Raw genomic sequence first — 17105 nt, 5'->3', positions numbered from 1 at the left:
GCAACAAAGCCCACATGGAAGAAGCACACCAGCATGTGTGACCACGAGCTGTCGAAGGGATCAAAGGATCAAAGAACAAAAAATCATATCATTGTAAAGGTGGGTGAGTGCAGAGTGGAGACTCAAAGTCCATCAGTAGGCAACTGAACACCCCCTTACTGAAGGGCTGTGGGGAGGGGACGAGTCAATCAGGGTGCAGGCTAGCAACGATGACACATATAACTTTCCTCTAGTTCTTTAATCGCGTACCCCCCACTATCATGATCCCAATTCTACCTTAAAAATCTGGCTAGACCAGAGGATGTACACTTGTACAGATAGCAACTGGAAACACAGGGAATCCAGGATAGATGACTCCTTTAGGACCAGTGGTGAGAGGGGCGAGGCCTGGAGGGTGACAGGAATGTGGAGTAGAAAGGGGGAACTGATGATAAGAATCTACATATAGCCTCCTCCCTGGGGGATGGACAGCAGAGAAGAGGGTGGTGGTGGGGAAGATGTCAGACAGTGTAACTTATGACAAAACTATAATAATTTATGAATTATGAAGGGTTCATGAAGGAGGAGGGAGTGGCGAGGGAGGGGGGAAATGGACAACTGATAATAAGGGCTCAAGTAGAAAGCAAATGTTTTGAGAACGATGAGGGCAACAAATGTACATATGTGCTTGACACAATGGATGTATGTATGGATTGTGATAAGAATTGTATGAGCTCCCAATAAAATAATTTAAAACACAAACACATAAAAAAACAAATGTGTAGGAGTGCCAGGCACATTGTTGGTGGGTTTGTATTTGTTTTTTGTCTTGGTTTTGTATGTTTTTCTATATAGAGAACTCAGAATGGGGGGATCTGTGGAGACAGCAGCTGGATTAAGAATTGCTTCAGGGTCAGGGAAGGGGAGGTTGGTGGGATATGTGGCGTCAACAGCAATGAATCCAAGAAGGAAGAGAATGCTCTAACGTGGATTGTGATGATGATTGCACAACTCTTCCTAACCTCATTGAATTATTGAATGGGTTGATATCTTAAAATGTCTCAATAAAACATTTTTTAAAGAAAAAAAATCACTTAAATAACCCACTCGTTGAAAGCATTTCCAGTTGATTGGTTTTCACAGTCACTCACAATCCTCACGTGTGATGGGCTGAGCAGCCATTCCCCAGTTTCACAAATGAGAAAATGGAAACTGAAAATATTTAATCACTTCTCCAAGGTCCTACAGTTAGGAGATGGGAGGGAAAAAAAGACCAGAAACAAGAACTTCCATATCCTAGAAAGGTAGTTTTTGAAGCTTGGTTTGGTGCTAGCTGTTGATGATAATAATTGTTTTATGTCAAGAATAGGGTACATATTCCTATGGGCATAATATGTAGACCATAATCCATCTGCTTCCCATCAGAAATCTCAGATTGATCAGAAAATTACTATTTTTGTCCTTATCAAGAAATGATGTTTTCACTCAGGAATTCCTCTGAGCAGCTAAAACTGTTACCTTCCTGCAATTATAGAAATCGCGGTGGGGGTTGTTCTTCAGCTCCTTCAACTCGTCCATCTCATTGAGCATCTGGTGGACGTGGAATTTGGAAGACAGGAACCTCAGGCGCCGGTGGGCATAGGTTTTACTGGGAAGATGAAAATGACATACTTTTCTAAAATCCCAGACATCTCAGGAAACCATCATCATTTCAAAACCGCCCAAGACCCTTACCACCCATAGGAAACAGTAATTAGAACAATCATTTTGGTTTACCCTGCAGCCAATCCTTCTGCAAGGTATTGGGCTCCAGGGTTTCAGCTTCTTATCAAAGTCAGACTTAAGAATGAGGACGGTGTGAGAAGGCATTTTAAAAACCAGTGGGGACAGTCCCTCCAGAGTACGGACCCAATGCTTAAGAGTCAGCAGGTTTGGGTTTGAATATCAGTTTGCCATGCAGTGTGACGTTGGCCAATATTTACCCAAAACTGAACTTTTCAGCGGATAAAGCTAGCATTTGGAACAGACCTACCACATAGGGCAACTGTGATGAGTAAAATAAACAATGTACACAACATGTTTAACAGCATGTGTGAAGCTAGAAAGCACTTACTGAGTCATTGGTAGCATATGAATGGTTCAGTAGCAGAATTCTCAAAGTACAAGTTCAATTCCCGGCCCATGCAACCCACTGTTCCCTTTGGAGCCCCAGGGGTTACACCTTGAACCACAAAATCAGCAGTTTGAACCCACCAGCTGTTCCTTGGGAGAAAGATAAGCTGTCTATTTTGCCGTAAAGATTCAAAGTCTCAGAAGCCTACTCTGTCTTGTAGGGTGGATGTGAGTCAGAAGTGATGCGATTGCAGCGAGTAATATGTCGCTTTTCTCACTGCTGGTAGTCTCATTTGTGTTAATAGTAATGAGTGCTGTGGTTGCTTAGGTTTCATGAAACACTTACACGGGTCCTTGAGCAATTAAAGCAAGTAAAAAATTCATATCATCTAAGAAGAGGTCCAGATTTGGGTAAGAAAGTGGTTTTGGCTCATCCTTGCTGGCTGCTGCTTCATCAGGGTAGATGTACATGACCCCATCCTTCATTTTGAGGTGATACCCCAGGTTTTCCGGGAGGTTGTCTGTTCTGAAGGGGTCTTCTCCCTTCTTCGGGGGAGGGGTAAAGACTTTTTCAATAAAACAGAGAGTCAGATGTCAACATATAGGGTGAATGACCACATAAAAGTAACCAAAACGTGAAATACTATTATAAAATACCAGTTACTGAGCTGCCGCTACTTGGTAACGTATATTTATCCAGAGTTAAGAGAATTTTTTTAACCTTCTTCTCTGAAGGTGATTAAACTAGTAGTTTAAAATAGTTGCCCAAACAATATTTTACATAGTGTAAGAACAGTATTCAAGTTCTTCAGAAGTACCGTTGACAAATAAGAAATTGTTGTGATATTTACAACTGATGTGGTATTTACTTAAATTAAATTGTTCATTAAATTGAAACATTGATGGTTTCCTGTTCACATTTTATTAATCTATCAAATAATTTCATCGAAAACAGCAATTAGAAAACAAAATATGGGTCTTTACCCTATTTAAACCAACCTTCTAGATTAGTTTCCATGTAGAATGATTTTACTATGAACATATGAAAATAAATTCTTCTTATAAGGGTTTATCATTCCTATTATCATTAGAACTCTGCCCACCTTTTAAAACACCTCATTTCTGCTAAAGGAATTCAGAAGGGGTTAGGTGGGTACACGTTCTTTTTCTTTTCCGCTGCTAACAGTTTCAACCTGAGGAAGCCAAGAATTAATTCCACACTGGCAGAGTCTTGAACACTCATCCTTTGACTTTAACAGTGTGGCATTCATGTCTCTTCAGCTGCTGTGTCCCAGGACACAGAGCGTCTCCTGTTGGCAAGTGTCAACTCAGCAGCAGCCAGGGCGAGTGTGACAGGAGCACCATGTAAAGGAAAGGTCTGCCCACTTCCTTTCCAAAACTGGGAGAGAAGGCACTCGGGGAGTCAAACAGAGTACGTTGCTACACTGAATACTCAATTACACTAGAGAGATGAAGTATAATTTAGGGGAAACAGAGACCAAGGAACATCTTGAATATAAATATTAAAGAGGATGGGTCAAGCAATATAATGAGTTGCCAACCAGGACATGTGTATAATACAATTTTAAATATCACAAGAAATGACAAAGAGGGAGTTGTAGAATGAGCCTCTTTACTCATATAACCATTTGGAAGTTCAAAAACCTTAGATATTTGCCTCTCCAGAAATTCCAATTCTAGAAGTCTGGTCCCAAGGCTACTATAATATAATTGCACAAAGATGTTTATATAAGGATATTTGGAAATATGTTTTTATTGGGCAGCCACCTAAATTCCTAAAAATAAAAATTGCTTAAATTATGATAGTGATGTAATAAAAAAGCTGTGCTATTATTAGGAATAGCTACTGAGATTTATACAGGCAGAAAGTAAAAGGTAAGTATGTAAATGAAATACTATGGGAAGTCAAAAGAGTTTACTTTTACTCCGGGGTTAGAGGAAGGCAGGAAATAGTAGTCTTCAGTGTGTATGGATTGGGATAACAGTTGTATGAGCCCCTAATAAAATGTTAAAAAAAATAAAAAAAAAAGAAATAGTAGTCTTTGAAGAATTATGTATAACTTGGACATAGAGTAAATGAGGAAACAGGGTGAAACACAGGGAACAGCATGGGAGCAGTGCCGGTACAAGGAAATGTCCATTTATATGGAGAGCAGGGACAGTTCTGCACAGAACAAAGGTGGAGAAGAAGTGGCAGATGTTGAGATAGGTTGAATGCAAGTCAAAACCAACCAACCAACCAACCAGTAAAGATTGTAAGCATACTGTAGTTTAGAGGCCAGATGGTGGTAGGGCTTAGATGCTGTGCCTAAAGACTGCGGCTTTGGTTTTGAGCAGTTTAAGTTGTTTGTGAGAAGGTTGAGCTTAGAGCTGTGTTTTAATAAGACGCCCCACATCAACGTGAGGATGAACTGAAGGGAGAATAAGATGACAGTTTAGCAGCATGGAGCTATTGCAATCATCCAGGCACGGGGAAATCCAGGGTCAAGTTAGGGGTCTGGAGAAGGGCAAGGAGAGAAGACATTATGAGAGGTATTTTACAGACTAAATGAAGTGATTGAGCGAGCATGTGGTGCAGGAAGGAGAATGGAGCCAATGAAGACTATGACTTTTTATACTGGATTCTTTGTCATTTAGGAGCATGTTTTACATTTATATTTAGTAGTTAAACCTAAAGATACATTTTCTACACCTATAAGATTATGAATTACCTGGATAGACACTCTCGCTTTCTCCCCAAGCCTCGCCCTCAATGTTCCGCATGTACTTGGAAGGAGTTTTAGGGAATCTCTGAATCGACTTCTTCATGTATTTCTCCCGTATACACAGTGCCTTATATAGCCCTGTGCAAACCATCTCAAAATCTTCAACTGTAACCTGTCAAGAAAATTTCAGAGTACCAGTAAATCTGAGAAGTAGACCGAGCTTCTCTCTGGTCCCTCCCAGCTCTCTTGTTTGTTGTAGTCCAGGCCAACCTCCCTCTACCCACGGAACTTCAGATGCTTCCTCATGGACTTGGGCACTGGGCCTCCCTCCAGGAGTAGGTCCTGAAAGTTTGATAGATCTTTCATTTCTAGCAAAGCTTATTTGCACTGCAGTTCATTCCCTTAACAGTCCTGTCATTATTTGTATTTTACTAGATACCATACCCACTATTATGACGTTCTTATCATAGCATAGTAGAATTGCCCCATAAGGTTTCCAAGCCCATAAATCTTTACAGTAGCAAACTGTCTCATCTTTCTCCTGTGGAGCAGCTGGTAGGTTCGAACCACCAACCTTCTGGTTAGCAGCCCAGTGCTTAATCCACTTTGTCACCAGAGTTCCATTCTTCACTAGATAGATGTTGTCATTAAAAAAAAAAAAAAAGTGCCATGAAGTCAGCACTAACTCCTAGTGACCCTATGAAGATAGGAACTCAGCCTGGTCCTACACCATCCGCACAATTGTTAAGTTTGAGCCCATTATTTTGGCCACTGTATCAATCCATCCTGTGGAAGGATTCTCTCTCTTTTTTTGCTGTCTTTCTACTTCATCAAGGATGGTGTCCTTTCCCAGCGAGTAGTTTCTTCTGATAACAGGTGAGACAAGTCTCACTATCTTTGCTTCTAAGGGCACTCTGGTTGTCCTTTTTTAAGACAGATTTATTTTCTCTTTCTTTTTCATTTTGTTTTATTTTGATCATCAGTTTTATTGGCATGTCACCCACATATCCTACAATTCAATAGTTCAATCATATCAAGAAGCGTCACACAATCATTACTACAATCAACTCTAGAATATTTTCTTCTTCTTGTACTCATGGTTTTCCTGTGATTATTTTTGTAACTGTGGTAAAAATATGCACAACAAAACATTTTTCCAATTCAACAACTTCTACATGTATATTTCACTGCCATTGATCATACTCTTTGTATTGTACAACCACCATTAACAAACTCAATGCTGTTTGGGCCAAGTCCGGACCATGCAGCTGCTTCCCCCAGCTCTCCCGAAAGATAGCCTGCTGGACTGTGTGCCCCTTCCCCCCTGCCTCTCCAGGCCAGAGCTGGACTGTGCAGTCCCTGTCTCCAGCATTCCAAGGAGCTTATCTCTCCGGGCCAGGTCTGTACAGCCCCTTCCCTCAGCGTTCCAGGAGGACTTACTCACAGACCACGTCCTGACTCAGACCCTGCAACTGCAGCCCCAGAAGGCCCTCCTTCCCCTCATCAGTACATACGTCCTTGGCTCAAGCCCTACATGTGTCCCACTGCCTCACTGCCGGGCGCAATTTCTCTGACCTAACTCATTGGGTCTTGGAATCTGCCCGGGGGCTCCAGATGCCCCCGTCCCTTTCTCTGCTCTCCCTTCCCTTCAGGGAGTTCTTTCCCTGTCTCAATAAAATCTTTCTCAACTTCACATTCTGGGCTAAATTCTATCTCTGTTCTGCACCTCCGTCTCCAACCTCTCATCTTGGTACCGAAACCCAGAACTGACAGAAGGGGCCTCTGTGCTGCCCTGGCTCTCCTCTGGCTGGGGTGCAGCCCTGTCCTCCATCTTCAGCCTCTCATATTGGTGCATGAAACCCAGGAGGAGTAAGAGGTGTCTTGATGCACCCCGACCCACCTTTGGGCAAGTGCGGCACCCCTCTCTTCCATCCCCCCTTCCCTTGAACCAGGACCTCTCAGCTGCCATCCACTGCATCTACAAAGTGAGTACCCAGCAGTCACTGCACCTTCTGACTGGACTAGAGTGCAGAGTCTGCCTGAGTTTTTTCTACCTGTTTGTGTGTTTCGTGCTGGCAGTTCTGCGGTATCTGCTCTCAGATTTACTCTAAAACCTACTGCCTCCTTCTCCCTAGCAGTTCTGAGATGCCTGCTCTCAGACCTCATCGAAAATTTGCTCCCTCCTGAACAAGGCCTCCAACTGCCCTTCATTCAGCTGGCCACAAAGCCAGACCCCTCCCCCTCCCTAGTTTCCTGCAGTGTCCTTCACTGTCACTGATCCAAGGTCCCTGTCTGCCTGTTAAAGCCGCAGGCCTGCACCAGGGAACTTCCTGTTCTGGGGAGTTCAGCACTAGCCCACTGGGCCCCTATTTCTGACCGGGACACCTCTCAGGGTTACCAGGCCACCTCCTGACTGACAGGTGCGGAAGGGGACCAGGAGACGTCCTTCTCCTCTGACCGCACCCCTTGCAGTTTAAGACACCATGGAAAGCTCCCTCTCTAAGCCTCCCAGGGACAGTCCCTTGGGATGCCTCCAGACCAATCTCACTGAACTGGGCCTGGCTCCGGATATTCGGATATTCGCCCTAAGGGTCTGGTCTTTTTCTGTAACCAAGTGTGGCCACAATCCCAATTGGACAATGAGTCGCACTGGCCAGGGCTTTTGATTCCAACATTCTCTGAGACCTCAACAATTTTTGTCACCAGAATCAAAGATGTTCTGAGGTTCCATATGGTCAAGCCTTTTTCTTTCTTCGCTCCCGTCCCTCTCTATGGACTGCCTGTCCCCCTGCTCAAGTTCTCTTAACCAAACACTCTTAATCAGGCAGTACTCCCCCTCATCTTTCTCTGAACCTTGACTCCTTGTCTGCACCCCCAGGAAGGCCTCCTCCATATTCTGGGTGCTCCTCACCACCACCTCCCTCTGCTCGCAGAGGCGACACCCGCAGCCTCCCAGACCCCACAGTCACCCATTACCTTACTCGGGCTTACAAGCTATCTCTCATAAAGCAGTTAATTTTGACAAGCTACGAGAAATTACTCAGCAACCGAGTGAAAACCCAGCAGCTTTCCTCACTGAAGCCTTAACCCAGTACACTAGGCTAGATCCTACCTCTCCAATGGGGGCTACTGTGCTAGCCACTCATTTTATAACGCAATGAGCCACTATACTGAAAAGAAACGTAAGAAAGCTGAGGATGGCCCTCAGACCCCCAACCGTGACCTGGTAAATATGGCATTTAAGGTTTTAATGCCCGAAGGGAACAGGCTGAGGCAGCTCATGAATCCCGAACCCACCAAGGGGCAAGCTGGCACACCCAAGTCTTGATTGTCGCCCTGAGACTGGCTGGAGGGAGGGGTCAGAAGATTTCAGGAAGCAGCAACTTCAACAGTGACTCTGACCACCCACTGCCAGGACCTTGCTTCAAATGCAACCTGGAGGTACACTGAGCTAAGCATGGCCGACATCCCCAGCCACCCACTAAGCCCTGCCCATCAGGCAGTCAGCAGGGCCAGTGGAGAAGTGACTGCCCCTCGGCGCCTAGCCACGGAGGGTCAGTAACCTCCAAACCTTGAACCGCCATCAACACTGCTTAACCTGGCCACCGACGATGACCGATGGAGAAGCCCCTCACTCAATAACCTCAGTGACCCCACCCCACCCCACTCCCATGCCAGGCCCAGGGTAGCGATCCGGGCAGCTGGTAAGTTGGTTTCCTTTTGATAGATGCGAGAAAGCTGTCTTCTCAGTCTTCCCCTCCTTCTCAGGCCCAACTTCCCCTTCCCCAGTCTCGGTTATTGGCATTGATGGCCGTCCCTCCAAGCCTTTAATCACCCCACCTCTAATGATGCCTTTTATTACCATCCCCCTTAATCCAGCTTGTCAGCATTCATTTGCCTCTACCTGCAGCTCTCCTAAAACTGTTCTAAAGCAGACACAGCCCAACTCTCTTACTTTCTCTCTCCCTCCAAGACATACTTAACTAGTCACGTTGCTATCTGTTTAAGCCTGTGCCCCACCACCACCACTCAGAGTTTAACTCTAAATAAATACTAAGTCATAAAAACCTCCAATCACCCACCCACAAATACTTTATACTAGATCCCCAATTTTTCCCTTATAACTAAACCATCAAACTCCCCACAGGTGGGCACAGCAGCCTTCATGCCTTGCAACCAAAACGATTCCCAGCAGAACTTTAACTCTCTGCTAACACTTAGTTAATAATATTCCCCGGAACACAGGGAAGCAGCAAAGCAGACAAGGTCACTAATTCAAACCAGCTACCCCTGCTAGCCCTCTAGCCTCTCCCCAATTAAATAAAGTAACGTCTTAACAAACTCTCCTCCAGTCTCCGCCTTTACATTTACCAAACCCTAGTAAACCTTTCTCTACACGAATAAAAGGCAGGGCATAGCAGCTGCAGTCCTGACTCAGCCCCTGGAGCCCACCCACTGTCCACTAGCTTATCTGTCCAAACAGTCAGGTTGACAGTCAGAGGCTGGCAGCCGAGCCTCTAGGCTCTGGCGGCAGCTGCCGCCCTTACTAAAGAAACTGTCAAACTAACACAGAGCCTATCCAGACGTTATCTACCCACAAACTGCAGAACCTTCTCTCACATCAAGTCCTGTCTTTACTATCTCCCAACCGCCTACAAAAAGTCCACCTTATGTTAATTAAAAACCTTAACATAAGCCTGCGCCAGGCTCCCTCGCTAAACCCAGCAACTCTCTTGCCTCAGCTCCTGGACTCTCCAGAACCTAGCAGTCACTCCTGCCCACAAGCGATTAAAGAACTAACACTACCATGACCTAAACTTTTAAATCAGCCCTATCCTGATCCAGCTCTAACTTTGATTGTTGATAACAGTTCTGTTGTAGACACCCAGGGACAGCGACAAGCCGCGTACACTGTAGTTTCACTTGATCAGGTCTGGGAAGCTGCACGTCTCCCAGACGAAACCACTTCTCAGAAAGCAGAACTCATTGCTCTCACTGGAGCACTCCACTTAGCTAAAGATTCCTAACAACTAAAGTGTCCCCCGTCATAAACAGTAAGTGATTAGCTCTCCCTGCCAACCAAGCTGAATATCTGATCCATCAAGTACATCATTCCCTGCATACAGGGCCCCGTGCTCTTCTTCAGCGCCTACAACCTATGCTTTGTGTCTCAAATCACACAAGTGTCATTCGCACTACGTAAGTGGCACTTACATAGCCCGTACAGGCCTCAGGCCTCTAGAAAAGTTAAAAAGATGGATGGAATTATAAAAGGTCATCTGGCTAAACTAACTCTAAAACTATACCAGTCATAAATAGACCTGCTTCCACTAGCCCTAACTTGAATCCACACCACTCCTCGCTCTCCTTCTTTCCTAAGCCCCTTCAAGTTGATGTATGGAAGGCCTAATTCAATCAACCATCCCTTACCAGGCACACTACCACCACTGGCAAACTACTTACCCTATAATCTCTCTCTTGAAAACCTTTCTCCAAAAACACACAGACAGATGTCTACCTGCCCCGATCCTACACAACCTGACCTACGTGTACTCAACCCAGAAGACTCTGTTCTGCTGAAAAATCCCCATCCTTGACCTCTGCAACCAAAGTAAAAAACCACACATCATCATCCTGACGACTCCCAGAACAATCAAAGTCTTCAAAGACCCCAATTGGCATCATCTGACTCCGGTGAAATTAACCCCTAACCCATACCATGACCATTACGCCACTCAGATGGTGGGACCTACCAACTTATGCTTTACTTTAACTTCTTACTCAATTTTGTTACACCCAATTCCTCCCTAGTGTTAAACACACATATGTAGCAATTCACAGTTCGGGAAACAATCCCTAAACAAAATCCGCTAACAGAATACACCGGTTATTATAAAGGCCAAACCAAAGTCATCACCACAGCTGTCTGAAGCCTGACCACCTGCCCTCCACCTGTCTGCACTTTTCCTACATCTCACCCATTTCTCTTACACCTCGCAGACACCCCCACAGGTGGTTCATGCCCTTTCCTCACAACGCTGACTCAGACAAATACATAAACCACCACACGTAGTTACCAATAATATCTGTAAAAGTAAAAATAACTTAGCAGAACAATTAACAGAGAAACACAATTATCCTTTCAAGTGGGTGAAACTCATTCAGGAAGTAGCCCTAGTACTCAACGCTTCAGGAGCACATAACCCCTCCTGCTTCCTTTGTGCCTCACTTCAGCATCTGCTGCTACCAGCAGCCCCTATGGACTCACTGCCGTCAGGAGAGAGTGTTAATGAGTGCCCAGCCCCACTTGCCAACATACCACTCTTTTATCCAGGCTACCAACACAATACTAGCTTCTCTCTGTGTTATATGTCACCTACTCGCCCATAAGGTAAACAACTCTTTTATAAGCATACCCAAAATGTAAACACCTCCCTTAACAGCCCCCCGGGTGTTTTCTTCTAATACAACGGAACATTAAGGAAATGTCTCAACACATCTAGCCAGTTCCCTTGCCTTCCCGTTACTATAGCCCCACAGCTCACCATGTACGGACCAACAAAATCTAAATGTCTGTGGAACTCACTCAGCCTTGCCCTCAGTCACAGCATGCAGTATTTCTACCTGTGCTGACAGGACTCCGTTTTACTTCCTCTCTTGCTGCAGCCAGTTGGTCTGGAGAAGCAAGAGGGCAAACCAGGATTCAGGCGCAAGCGTTTAATGTAAAATACAATCTATGATGTACTCCACTTCTAATTCGCTCATTTCTCTCCAGAAACAGCTGACGTGCTTAGCCCAAGCAACCCTGCAAAACCGCCGAGCTCTTGACTTGCTTACAGCAGAGAAAGGGGGACCGTGTATGTTTTTAAATGAAGAATGTTACTATTATATTAATGAATTGGGTATAGTTGAACAAAATGCTAATAAACTCCGCACCATGGCCGATAATATTAAAAGATGTCAGTGGGGCACCACCAGCCCTTCCTCGTGGTTTCAAAGTCCTGTCATGTCATGGATTATGCCCCTCGTTGGGCCTTTGGCAATAATTTGTGTACTGTTACTGTTGGCTCCCTCTGTGTTCAAATTTTTGCAGGACCGAATGAAAGCCATCTCCAACCTGACCTTCAACCAACTCTTGCTTCGTCCTTATAGTCTGCTGCTGACCTGCACCGGGCCCCAGGCCTCCCGACTCTTAATCTCTCCCCTCATCGCCCAACCTCAGCAGGAAGTAGTTAATGATAGGACACTATGTCCACTACCACCATTAAGAGTTTGGGATGTTTGGGCCAGGTCCAGCCCATGCATCCGCTACACCCAGTTCTCCTGAAAGATAGCCTGCTGGACTGTGAGGCCCCTCCCCCCGCCTCTCCAGGCCAGAGCTGGACTGTGCAGTCCCTGCCCCCAGCATTCCAAGGAGCTTATCTCTCCAGGCCGGGTCTGTACAGCCCCTTCCCTCAGCGTTCCAGGAGGACTTACTCACAGACCACGTCCTGACTCAGACCTGCACCTGCAGCCCCAGAAGGCCCTCCTCCCCTCATCAGTACCTACGTCCTTGGCTCAAGCCCTACATGTGTCCCACTGCCTCACTGTCAGGCACCACTTCCCTGACCTAACTCGTTGGGTCTCAGAACCCGCCCAGGGGCTCAAGATGCCCCCTTGCCTTTCTCTGCTCTCCCTTCCCTCCCGGGAGTTCTTTCCCTGCCTCAATAAAATCTTTATCAACTTCACATTCCGGGCTAAATTCTATCTCTGTTCTGCATCTCCGTCTCCAACCTCTCAAATGCCCCTAAGCAAATACTCTTCCTCCTATACCCCTGGTAACAACTGGTCTTTTTTTTTTTTAAAGTAGTTTTCTTGATATAATATTCACTTATCATATACTTGCATAGATAAATCACTTTTTTAAAGAGTTGTATATACATTGTCATAATCAGTTCGAATTCCACCTTTCCCCTTCCCAGATTTATTTGTTCTTGTGGCGGTTAGGGTACTTTCAATACTCCCTGCCAACACCATAATATAAAAGCACTTGTTCTCCTCTGGTCTTCCTTCTTCAATGTCCAACTTTCACAGGCATATGAAGCAATGGAAAATAACCATGGCTTGGATCAGGTGTACTTTAGTCCTCCAAGTGACATAATTGCTCATCAACACTTTAAAGAGGTCTGTGCCCCAGATGTACCCTATGCGATGTGTCCTCTGATTTCCTAATGCTGCTCTCATGAGCATTGGTTTGTGGATCCAAGCAAGATGGACATCCTTGACAACTTCAATCATATCTCCATTTTTTTTCCGTTTTTCATGATGTTATCTATTGGTCCAGTTGTGAGGATTTTGGTTTTCTTTACATTGAGATGCAATCCATAGCACTGGTTATCCAGCAGGTATGATTAAAACAACTCATTCTAAAAGGTAAATACTTTCTTCCTTCCAGATAACTGTTGGGGGAAGACGAAGTGGTGTGAATCCCTCAGACCCCCTCACACACGCACTCCCTTCTATAGCTGTAAATCTGAAAGTTATCCTGTGAGAGGTCACTTTTTTTAATGGCTTTGAGGAGCATTTACTTCTGGCTAAAAGCAGAGAGATGAATTTATTTTATTTTATTAGAGGCTCTTACAGCTCTTTTTATTTTCTTTTTCTTCTTTTAAAAAAATCATTGTTTGGGGGGCTCGTACAACTCTTATCACATTCCATACATCCATCCATTGTGTCAAACACATCTGTACATATGTTGTAATCATCTTTTTCAAAGCATTTTCTTTCTACTTGAGGCCCTAGCATCAGCTCCCCAAATCCCCCCTGCCTCCCCCATGTCCCCCTTGATAATTTATAAATTATTCTTTTTTTTCTTTTCATGTCTTACACCAACTGCTGTCTCTTTTAAACCCTCAGGAACAATAAGGGAAGCAGTGATACTAGGAGGGTATGGAGTGGGGGCAGGGGGGCGAGTAAGGGGGAACTGATCACTATGAGAGACATATGGGCCCCCTCCCAGGGTGACAAACAGCAGAAAAGAGAGATACGTTTTTATTAGAACATTGGGATAGTCTGACACTAGCCTATACCCCCTTCCTCCAAATCTGACTTCTGGCTAAGTGGGGCATGCCCAAGTAGTTCTGACTTTAAATCATTGGCTATTCCTGCCCCCCTGCCCTCACCCCTGGGGATCAATGTAAGCTTGTTCCCAAAGGTTGGCAGTTCAGATGTGATCCTAATCAGTTCAACTATTTCTAAAGAGCTGGTAAAGCATGTAACACATGGTGCTTGGTTGGGGATCAGCTTTCAGGGACATGCTTGTCCCATTGCCAGCTAGTGAGCCATCCGTTGGTCAGCAAGTCAAGGGAAGAAGTTAGGTCTTATTCTCATTCCTGTCCTCAGCCCTGGGGATGCTCGACAGCTGTGGTTCTCAGCCTTCCTAATGCCGTGGCCCTTTAATACCGTTCCTCATGTTGTGACACCCCCCGCAACCATAAAATTATTTTCGTTGCTACTTCATAACTATAATTTTGCTACTGTTATGAATTGGGCAACCCTGTGAAAGGGTCGTTTTACCCCCCCAAAGGGGTCACGACCCACAGGTTGAGGACCACTGCTCTACAGTCAGCAGTGGACTGTTAGCTGCAACGTCTGCGCTTCCAGCCCACCAGCCACTCTACACACGACAGATGAGGCTTTACAGATTTACAGCTGTAAAGATGTACAGCCTCGGAAACCTTCGGAGTCCAAATTGGCTAAACAGTGTTATTGGGTTTGGCTGTCGGCACATACTGCACAACACCTAGCAAGGAGTAGTCCTTGATACCAAAACCAAACTCACTGCCATTGAGTCAATACGGACTCATAGTGACCCCTGAGGATTTCCAAGACTTTCTACAGGAGTAGAAAGCCCAGTCTTTCTCTCGAGGGGTCACTTGTGGTGTCGAACAGCCAACCATGTGGATCATAGCCCAACACATAACCACTACACCACCAGGGCTTTCTAGTCCTCAGTGAGACCTGGTTAAATAGAATCTTTTTTTTTAATCAGAGATTAATGGCCCATAGAACTTCATCCTGCTATCCTTTTCAGCTCTCTTTTTCATTCAGGCACACATTCAAACCAGGTGGAGTGTTATTCAGCCACATCTAGCTAACAAATATACAAGTATAGCAATATAGTTTGCTCTTCAAAGTCTCCAGGATCACTTTTAAATAACTTAGGATGGATCCTAAATGGATCAGTTATATGAGAAGGGCGCCTGGGACTGGTCATAAAACTATATTTGGAGCACAGACTGATGGCTAAACACAGTTTCACCCATCTGGTGCTGATTCTGCAAGTCCCTGTGGCAGAGGTTTAGGAATTGGCCAGCCCTTATGGATAGGACAAGCAGGTCAAGTTGTTTGTGCCATGAGTTTACTAGCCCTGTGTCACACGAGTCTCTTACTTGAAACTGGAGAGGACAGCCAGACAGAAAGACAATAGCCTGTCGGAACTTTCTCTCTCGCTCTCTCTTTAATCAGTTAGGCCATATCATTAACTTACACATTTCTTCATTTTCACCACCTAGCGATCATTTCGCCCACTGCACGGTTTGGCGGTCAGTCTCTTGTCTCCCTCTTCAGTAAGGGTGAGACGGCTCCCTTCTCCTTGGGGAAGAGAAATCCATGGGTTGTTGCCTTTTCAATAATGAACACGTTGGGGAAATGGGGAGCAGAGCTGTTGTCATTGGCACTTTTCACGTGAACTGCATCCAAAGAGCCAGGACGTTTCTCTCTAGTGGTGATCACACCAGCTCTTCCTTAGCACCTCCAGTCACCATACACACGTTACCAGTGTCGAACTTGATGAAATCAGTTACCTTTCTAGTCTCCAAATCGACCTGAATGGTGCCGTTCACCTTGATGAGGGGATCAGGACAGCAGGTGGTAAAAGCATCAGGAGTTGCCAGGTGAGGGATTCCTTTTGTGCCCACAAAGATCTTTCTTACTTTGCACAAATGTACTTTGCCTCCTCTGGTGGAATACAATGAACAGCAAATCGGCCCTTGGTGTCATAGATCAGACAGAGATTCTCTCGGACCTTGTCTGTGCTGATGACAGCCACACCCCAGCAGGAGAGGTTCGATCAGGTCCGACCTTGCCATCCATCTTAGTGAATCACTGCATGCCAATTTTTAAACCGGCGTCTCCTGTCAGAGCATATGTAAGCCTACTTCTTAAGAAAATGACCAGCAGGAGATATTCTCTCAGCTTGTGGGGACCAGTGGATGGACAAGGAGCAAACACACCAGTCAGTTTGTTCAGCAGCCAATGAGCAGCTATTTGCTTACGATGCCTCTTGGGACCAGGAGCCATGGGTGCACTGAATACAGAAGAGGTGTTGGAACTTTTTACCCTCGCTCATCTCCTGCTCTTTTCTTTGGTCTCTTCTCTCTCCTATCTTCTCCCTTTCATACTACGGATTTGTTGTCTTCAAAACCCCTCTCTGTAGTCCAGGTCTGCAGGGTTCTACCTTTATCGGAAAGCCCCCTGTCCCTCCTGAGGCTCCTGTTCCCACTTTTTGCAGCCATCAGTGAGACTAGACCACCTGCTGCTCTCTTGGGTTCCTTTGCCAGAATCTATCCACTGCCTTCTGCTCTCCATACATCTTCTTCCCATGCAATCAAATGAGACAAAGAAAAGGAAATAATGTTGGATGATAAAAGCAATATAGAACTACAAGACCTTGTCTATTCCTCTTGAAATGAACTAGAACAAAGGACAAGTGAAGTAAGGCCTCCCTCTAGAGCAGGAGGAGGGGAGAGGCTAGAGCAGTCAAGCTGAAAGTCTTTGGGGCAGGGGCATCTGAGGGGGAGGGAACAACTCACCCCAGAGGCATAATCACCGGTGATCTGCATTCTCTGGAAATCAGGCACAGTCTGGTAGGTCGGCGATGAAGAAATGCATTCATCAATGAGGGACAGTTTGGTGCAAGATGTTTCACTTACTGGGATGGACAAATTAACTGTCTTTCGGCCTTGGAAGCGCTTCTTTCTGGGTTTGGAATTTTAAAAATAGATGAGTTTCATTTTCCCCACAAGTTCCATTGTGTTAGATTGATATTTTACTATGGAATTCTATTTTGAGGAAAAAAGTGAAAATTAAAATATGGGCTCGATGTTAGAAAGAGGATCCAGGACATTGGGCCTCCACTCAAGTACTCCCTCAATGCAAGAACACTTTGTTGTATTAAACTGGCATTCTATGATGCTCACCTTCCCCACACAATCGCTGAAGACAAAGCGGGTGAATAAGTAAATGTGG

General features: G+C 45.2%; 1 protein-coding gene and 1 pseudogene across 1 annotated transcript in view; both read right to left on the bottom strand.

Annotated features, from left to right (window-relative positions):
* The window catches only part of AMPD1 (adenosine monophosphate deaminase 1), a 36248-nt gene that overhangs the window by 10859 nt on the left and 8284 nt on the right, over nucleotides 1-17105 (bottom strand). Inside the window, exons 3-6 of the mRNA XM_045291999.1 lie at nucleotides 16670-16835; nucleotides 4824-4989; nucleotides 2438-2657; nucleotides 1498-1627 (exon numbers count right to left, since the gene is read on the bottom strand). Of these exons, the coding sequence (XP_045147934.1) occupies nucleotides 1498-1627; nucleotides 2438-2657; nucleotides 4824-4989; nucleotides 16670-16835 (682 nt within the window). The remainder of the gene's footprint in view (nucleotides 1-1497; nucleotides 1628-2437; nucleotides 2658-4823; nucleotides 4990-16669; nucleotides 16836-17105) is intronic.
* LOC105978253 lies at nucleotides 15367-16157 on the bottom strand (annotated as a pseudogene).

This window comes from Echinops telfairi, unplaced genomic scaffold (assembly GCF_000313985.2).
Source record: "Echinops telfairi isolate 266 unplaced genomic scaffold, ASM31398v2 ScPeMD7_443;HRSCAF=831, whole genome shotgun sequence".
Classification (NCBI taxonomy): Eukaryota; Metazoa; Chordata; class Mammalia; order Afrosoricida; family Tenrecidae; genus Echinops; species Echinops telfairi.
Note: the sequence above shows the minus strand (reverse complement) of the source record. Positions and strands in the feature narration are given on the sequence as shown.